The 8692-nt window shown below is 38.1% G+C and overlaps 1 protein-coding gene across 1 annotated transcript in view; it reads right to left on the reverse strand.

Annotated features, from left to right (window-relative positions):
• Window positions 1–2454: 2454 nt before the first annotated feature.
• LOC135220037 (cytochrome P450 2L1-like) overlaps window positions 2455–8692 on the reverse strand; it is a 12022-nt gene continuing 5784 nt past the window's right edge. The window contains exons 3-10 of the mRNA XM_064257368.1: window positions 7667–7800; window positions 7163–7381; window positions 6575–6777; window positions 6032–6152; window positions 5468–5648; window positions 4536–4653; window positions 3565–3709; window positions 2455–2859 (exon numbers count right to left, since the gene is read on the reverse strand). Coding sequence (XP_064113438.1) covers window positions 2675–2859; window positions 3565–3709; window positions 4536–4653; window positions 5468–5648; window positions 6032–6152; window positions 6575–6777; window positions 7163–7381; window positions 7667–7800 — 1306 coding nt within the window. The 3' untranslated portion in view covers window positions 2455–2674. The remainder of the gene's footprint in view (window positions 2860–3564; window positions 3710–4535; window positions 4654–5467; window positions 5649–6031; window positions 6153–6574; window positions 6778–7162; window positions 7382–7666; window positions 7801–8692) is intronic.

Here is an 8692-nt window from a genome sequence, read left to right on the forward strand (position 1 = left end):
TCTTGAGTGTTTGTGATTGTCTGTGATCTTAGATTAGATAAGCATTTGAAGTGTTAATTGCTTATAAATCAAAATGGCAGTATTTATCAGATATCCTATCACCACATTTTAAGAATTACAAAACATACAATACTCATTGATTACAGGACTCACAACAAGAAGACTGCGTTTTAGCAGGTTATTTAACATAATTCCATGTACATTATAAGAACATCAAAATATATCATTTGTACACCTTCAGTATAGATGCTTGTAGCGTTTTTGCACGGCATCTCCATAAAATTGAATGGACGGTAAAAACTCTCAGAGGACGTCTACAGTAAAACATACCTTAAACTCACATTGGCAGCTAACTGCACACATATCACAAACAAGTTGGATACACTTCGGTGGCATCGTTAGCTCTGCCCAGAGCTTAATAAGAATATCCAGCATTTGCCAAAGTTTCATTCCAGTTAGGGTCGTTGGCGTTTTCTGTCTGTTTATGATATGTGTGTCATAAAATACTTACGTATATTTATATAACATGTCTTACTGTAGCGTGGACACACCTTAACTAATGTTGCATACGATTATCCAGCATTTACCAAAGATTCGTTATCTAAATAAGGTCGTTGACATGTTTTCAACCTGCTTGTATATATCTATATATATATATATATAGATATATATATATATATATATATATATATTATATAAATATATATATACATGTATACATATATATATATATATATATATATATATATATATATGAAGCACTTTACGAATAATGATTTCTCTTCATCTACTATCTGTGTATGGAGAGAGAGAGAGAGAGAGAGAGAGAGAGAGAGAGAGAGAGAGAGAGAGAGAGAGAGCGATTTTTTCTACGTGTAGTCGACTCTGGAAAGCTCTTTATTTGCACCAGAAATGAGGTTGCAAGGCTTGCCAATCATTTGAACCACTCTCCTGCTTTCTCCTATAGTACATGCACCTATATGCTAGTTCCTAAACGATTTTGCCAGCCTTTGGGAAACGGTACCCGGAATCTGTCATATTAATTCCATTTTGCTATTCAGTATATTTATTCTTATACCTACGTGAATATATCTCCATATTCCTTCCTGAGGTCACTTATGATTTGGCCGATATTTGTTGTGTACAGTGGGATGTATCCGATCGCTACTGGTAGCCTCCATCGTCCAGTAAAACACAAAATCTAGTCAATATTATCTTGTTTTCTCATCGGCATGTAGCTAATATATCAGGTTTCCAGATGATTTATAAAGATTTCAGTTGTCTTAGGTTTACTTCCTCTTTCAGTTGTATTAGGTTTATTTCCTCTAACGTGTCGACAGCGCACAGGCCGATGAGAAAACGATAATAAAAAGAATTGAGAAGATTCTACACAAATTAAATTACACTGAAACAGTTATAATATTCAGTGCCACTGCCCCAAGAGAATGCCTCCTATCTGAATATTGTTTTTATATAATACAAAGACCGAAAAGACATGAATCCTGACGTCACTGGTGGAGACAAAAAAAAAAATTAAAGATAAATGTATTTGGAAGCTAAATGAGTTGACGAATATGCAGATGTAATTCTTTTATGCCTCTCACACTAATCTTCTCGTTGTTCTGTTCTTTTCTTTTTCAAATGCACTCCGTTGTAATAATAATAATAATAATAATAAATCACTCTTTCCCGTAGGAAAACCATTAAGTTTTCTAGATAACCAAAATGCACTATTTTATATATATATATATATATATATATATATATATATATATATATATATATATATATATATATATATATATATATAATGCTGCCTTTTGAGACCCTTTCTCTTTTGCGTAGTATATTCTGCAATTGAAAAACGACATTTTAACAGTTATTTTTATGCGCTTAAACCTGGTTTGGTTTTAATTTTTTATAATCTCCATGGGTTATTTTTCATAGAGTTTTATTTGATTTAGTTACATCTTATATAAGTACGATAGCCATCAAATGACAGTCAGTTTACAGTTCTCTCTCTCTCTCTCTCTCTCTCTCTCTCTCTCTCTCTCTCAGCCGTAAAGCAAATAGGAAATTTTCGTTTCTCATTGTTTTCCAACCTTTCAGTTTTTTTTTCTCTCTCTCTCTTTCTTTTTAGGAAATCCAGCTAAATTTAAGGAGGTTCAAAACTAAGTAGTAATAAAGTATCTTGCTGCTGAATTTTTTTACGACTGAGCCAAATTAACAGAACAGAAGTAGTTCTATTGGGGAAAGGGGTAGAATCTACCTGGTTTTGTATGGGGGATGGGGAGGGAGAGGTGAAAGGGGGAGGGGACTACCTAGGGACTTAAAAACTTAAGGCGTCAACGGTATTTTCCAAAATCCAAGACAAAAATGGGTTATAAAAGGCATTAGTTAATGTCCACTTTTCAAACTGCATGTTTCAGAATGATACCAAATAAATTCGCCATTGTTTAATATTTTATGTACATATTTAGCCAGGCCAATAGCTACAGTTGCACTCTGTAACCACCAAACCTGCAGTGACCTTTTGCAGGCCCTCGTTCAAGTAGAATATGTGGCAACTGCAAAACTCGGCAGTGCATTTCTGGAGGAGATACGTCCGCTTCGAGCAGCAGAAACATTTAAGTGTATGTTAAAATACATTCAAGAAGAGTAGAATGTGAAGCTTCTACTCTCGTAGTGTCAGAACAACTTCGTAAGGCTTGATCGGGCAAAGTAATGGTGTAGAAGTGTCGGAGACTGGCGAAATGGTGGCGCCTTCCGGAGGCGAAGCGCTGAACTTCTGTACCAGGCTTGTGGCAAACAGGAACAATTCCATCCTGGCCAAGTTCTCGCCCAGACACTGACGACGACCTTGGGGAAGACATTTATTAATAAAGAATTTCCTTTATATCATAATGATGGTGTGGAAACAAGAGATTTTGGGATTGGTTAGTGTGTGAAGAGGATATACAACTTCATCCAGTAAAATAGATTTCAGTAATGATGAGAGAATTGTCCCTTGCCATTTTGATTTCAGATAGTCACTGAAGTGCCATGAGTTAATGAGGTGAGCTTTCATCATAATAAAACTAATTTAGATTCATTTCTCTTATTCTTGGTAGCTCGTGATCATGGAGAGTATTCTAGTCTTCCATAACTATAGTACCTTGCTTACATTTGTAATAACTTATTTTTTTTTTTAGATACCATTATAGGTCAAGTTTACCTAAGTAGCTTGAGGTCTACCTACTCTCTCTGGCCTTAGAAACGTAACTCGATGCAGGCAGTCCCCGGTTATCAGCGGGGGTTCCGTTCCCTGGGTGTGCCAACAAGCAAAAAACGCCATTAACCGAAACTCGGTGATTTATGGCACCATAATGGCGCTTATGGCGCAGATAACTGGTTATCGGTGCCATAAGCACCCTTGTGACCCCAATAACCGGAACTCGTCCGTTATAGCGTCATAAATTGCCGATTTTATGGTGCTAGACAAGCACCATAAAACCGGATCGCTGATAACCGAGTCCGCCGATAACCAGGGACTGCCGGTATATTGCAGAATCACGTAATACTGACCAACGGAAAATGGAAGAAAGCCTTCCCTTTTCGAGATGAGTCTACCCTCTTCGTCAAGGAAATGCTCTGGATAGAACTCTTCAGGTCTCTCAAAGTATTTCGGGTCCCTGTGGCAGGTCCTGGCGCTCGCAAATAACCCAGTGCCCTGGAAGAGAGTGCCAGAGAAAGAGAGAGAGACAGAGGGATGAGTTAGTATGTACTCTGCCCATACCAAACAGAAATAAAACTTTGTACATACCAAATGGAAATAAACCCTGGTGTTATGATAGAGCTCCAATTGTTGAAAGCAGGCAGGTCATCGACTTTTTAAAAAATATTTAGAAGAATGCCCGCGTAGGGGGTTAGTGCCGCCAGTGCACCTCATGCGGTGTACTGTAAGCATTACCTCAGGCTCTTTGCAGCGTGCCTTCGACCACTAGCTGCAACCCCTTTCGTTCCTTTTACTGTACCTCCATTCTTATTATCTTTCTTCTGTCTCACTTTCCACCCTCTCCTAACAATTGATTCATGCTTTGAAGTTTTCCTCCTGCTACACCCTTCAGACCTTTTGCTGTCAATTTTCATTTCAGCACAGAATGACCTCATAGGTCCCAGTGCTTAGTCTTTGGCCTAAATTATATATTTTATTCAATTTAGATAAATCCAAACTAATATATTTATAATTTGAAAACTTTACTGAAAAAAAGCTTGTTAAAAGTTGTTTGAAACATTCATATTTTCAAAACCTAAAGAATTAGTAGTATATCCAATGCTCTCATCTGTTTTCATAATAAAAATTTCCATCGCTATTCACATGCTTTCTACATCTGCAGTCATATGACATTCATGTAGTATCAAAATCCCTGGATGTGTGACCAAATTGAAGATGCAGTGATAAGCTTTTGTGCAAATGAAGTCACGAAACAAGAAAGATTAATGTCAGTGAAAGCGTTCATTCACATCACAGCAAAATTCGTGAACTCGACACCGACCTTCGGCAGACGATATTCGCCGATTTGAACGTCCTCTGTGGTGGCATGCAAGAGTCCTATAGGGAGGAGGGAGGAAAATCTCATTACTTCCAGCAGCACAGCATCTGTATAGGGCAGCCTGGAAAAAAGGAAAATCATCTTCAATACGAGAGAGGTCATCAGACCCTAAGTCTGAGAATAAAAGTCTACTTCAGTGTTCTTTTTTATTTAATTACGTCTGGTTAGATTCGTGTAGCTGGTGAACTCCTGTAGTGAAGGACTATACTTTTTTTTTTTTCATCTGTCCATCCGCCTGTGGTGATTGCGCATGGTAACACTGCGTCCCGGGCTTTAAATGGTTACGCTATGTGTAAGTTTTAGGTAAATAAAAGGATATCTGGGTGTACATTTGCAACTGCAAAGTGTTTTAATGATTTACTGCGAATTACACTGTTAATATACGAAATAGGATATTATTTAAAGCCCGGGACGCAGTGTTAGCATGTGCAAACACCACAGGCGGATGGACAGATAGAAAAAAACAGAGTATAGTTAATATTTAAGAAGCATTCAAGCAAGGTCGTAGAGCAAGCCTTTCTTCGAGTTGCAGCTTTATTTTTTGTTTATACACGGAATTAAGTCATTTTTATAATTTCCAAGTCTAAAATAGTCTTCTCAGGACGTGTTTGGAATCAGAGAAGTTCCTATGCAACAGGTTATGCTGGTATTCTTTGCATTATTCTGAATATTAGAATATGCTTCGAAAGGCTTTTTACTTTGTCAGTTCTGAGTTGTAACCTCTGTCGTCTATTCATGACCTAACATCTAGCTATCAAGCCATTTATCGAAACATAATTATCATTTCTATCTAGCAACCCCCCCAAGTTCATGCCGAGTGGCCCAAATACACTACCAGAAGCGGAAATTCTTCACTAACAGGTTGTGTTACTTACTTTTCTCTATCTTGGATAGATGGCGGTTGATCCCTCGGAACGACACTGTCGATCTCACTCTGCATCTTCTTCTGAACCTCTGGATGCGTTGCTAGAAGCGCCACCATCCAGCGCATCGTCGAGGAAGTAGTTTCGCTTCCAGCCACGAATAAGTCACAGATGGTTATGGCCAGGTTTGCATCTGTAAGTGGTAATGGAAAGTACTAGATTGTAAATCATGCGATGTGAAGAAATTGAGAATTTTTGCTACCACAATGTTGAAAGAGTAAGTTTATTCTTGCTGTATGTAACTCGTTTTCTCAACAGAAAAGTCCAAACGGAATTATGGATGACTTTAATGTCAACAAATAATTTTGTAGTCATAGCAACGATGAGAAATTCGCTCAAGTTAAACGTGATTGTTCAGAATGAGTTCATTCAAGCAATGACTTATTCTTTTCCAGTGGACGCAACAACTTCCAAGTATTTTTCAATGTTTCTTCACCCGTAGCTCGATAGCTCTATCATTTCCACCAAGAAAACAGGAAAAAGAAAAAACGAAGTCAATCAGCTCAAGTTTCTCACAGTCTTCCTGGAAAATGGTGCCTTTGCCACCCCTTTCCTTTTTGGTCTCGCTCAGGTAGACGTCTATGTAATCCTGAAGGTTGTCGGGGTCGAAGTTCTGCTCGTGTTCTTTGATGATTTCCTGGGAATATCATCAAAGGTGAAACTACGCATTGACGTAGTTTTACCTGCAGTACTCATTCTGATAATCAATGAACACAGACACACATGTACAAACAGAAAATCTGCATTTTCTTCAGCTATGAAAAGTATCCATAACAACTTTGCTGAGTTTAAAATGAAGTCTCTCGCTGTGGATGGACAGATTTATCGTTTATATTCCTCTGTGACTTTTTAATTTTTTTTTCATTGGAGGGACTGTTAGTGGTGATAGGAAAGGGAACATAATTGCATGGAGACAACAGTACAGAATTATCCACGTTCTTTTGTGAATATATGTAAAGGGACCCTTCGTTCCTGTACTTTTGGGAATTTCTAATTCTGGACATATCTTTATATAAAATTATAGGAAAAAAAACCTGTCACTCATAAAAAAACACCAACCATTGCGAAGTCTTTTAGTTTCTCCATGTTTTCGTAAAGGACATCAACCTTCATCCACTTGTTCAGGATGAACTTTGGGAGGATTTTGTGCAGTCCAGGGAAGAGGTCCAGAGGCAGACATCGTGTCTGAGATACCTGTATATCCACAGACACGTCTTCGCTGAATTTCGCAACCTCTTTGTCGTCCATTTCGTACCGTCTGTCTGCACGAGAATGGACATAAGAAGTTAACCTGGGCAGCATCGGCATAAAGAGTATCTTCACTTGTCAATCATGGTAATATGTATTTTATTTGGTTTATGATTCATCATAGTGAGATTGCCCTTTTCACTGCAAAATTATTTTTAAAATGCTTCACGGTTGTGGTAAAGAAATCTTTACAGCAGGAATATCAGTCAGAATAAAGCTTTTCAGTGAATTAAAGTCAAAGGAACTTTCTCCCGTTCAAAAAAAGATGAGGATGAAAAATTAATTTGTTGGATAAAAGCATCCTCCATTTTGTATCGCCATTTTGTACCGTAACAATTTCATTGTATGACTTTTACTAAATTGTGTTACTTTTTACAATGACCACTGCACAATTCTTACTTGCTACGAGCTTCCAGATAACGTTCAACACAGCAACATTGAGGTTCCAAGATATCTCGACTGGTTTGCCCGATGTGGCCTCGAAGCTCCTGGCGAGGTTCACTGCCTCGTACTGGATGACGCTTTCCAGCGAGGACTTGCCCATGCCGAAGTCCTTCAGGTGTCTGAGGGCAAATCTCCTGCCCTGCGTCCACACGTCGTCAACGGCGTTTATTATTCCTTAAGGTATTTGAAAAGACGATGATGGATTTAACGATAACTAACTGTGAATTGTGTATTAAATGATAGTATATTAGTTGCAATATGATAGACTCGCCAAATCCCGTGCATCTTTATTGTTTATTCTAAGAAAACTCAGTATTCATTGTAGTATTTCATGATGAAATTACGTATGGTTCTAATTTCTCTCAACATTGAAGTTTTATATACAGCATGAGATTCTTGACAGAAACCCGATAGAAGAAGCTGTAGCTGTGCTTAACGCTCTGTCTCTCTCTCTCTCACCAGTATTCGAGTGGAACTGAGCAAGCTCAAAGGTAAACAAACTTGGTCTGCCCTGGCATTCTGGCCTGCTGAAGGTGCTCTTGATGAGCTTGTAGTCGCAAAGCCCAACAAGCACTTGGCTGCCAACTCTCCACCTGTTGAGGAGAATCGATGAGTATCTTAATCACGTATTTCATCATCAGATTAAGTTGGTTTTGTGCGAACACGAGCTCTTCTTGGAAGCACCGTGTTAGGCTGCAAACCCTAAGCTTACAGATCTTAGACTTACAGATTAACACAATCTGAATAGACCAGTGATTCTCGAACGCTGCGCCACGAAACATTGTCTGGGCACACCTGAAAATACGAAGAATGGTTATAGAACTCGGTTTTGACATGAATGAACAGTAAGACTTTCTATTTTTGATATGGCAACAGGCTACATTAAAGAAATGAATTTAACTTGGAAGTCTTGTGTTGGCATTTGCAGTGACGGAGCCCCATGTGTGAGAGGCTGAAGAAACCCAGATCTCGTTCGTACTCAATACTTTTTACAGAGAGAAGTCTTCGTTTCAAAAACATCGCGAGAAGAATTAAAGCAAGTGTTACACCTGGTAGTTGAAAGAGTCAATTATATTAAAAGCAGGCCTTTGAGGTCAAGGTTATTTGAACAGCTATACAAAGGAATGCTAAATTACTAATGCATACGAAGTATGATGGCGGTCGAAAGGTTAAGTGATAACTCGTGTTCAAGAATTACACAAGGAATTAATAACATTTTTTGACCGAGAAGAGCAGGGAAAACGCTGTGAATATCTTCGTTGCTAATTCAGGATGTCTAAACTGGAATACATAACGGAAATGTTTGGTCAATGAATACAAACAGTGTTTAAAAGGTAGAAACGAAAATATTCTCACTTCAGCAGATAAGTTGGTTGCCCTAAAAAAGAACATTTTTATTTGGAAAGACAGCAACCTCAGGTAATTTTGATATGTTTCCTTGAATGCACCACTTGCATTAAAAAATATATAATTCTATTATGGGCA

The sequence above is a fragment of the Macrobrachium nipponense genome, chromosome 1 (genome assembly GCF_015104395.2).
Source record: "Macrobrachium nipponense isolate FS-2020 chromosome 1, ASM1510439v2, whole genome shotgun sequence".
NCBI lineage: Eukaryota > Metazoa > Arthropoda > Malacostraca > Decapoda > Palaemonidae > Macrobrachium > Macrobrachium nipponense.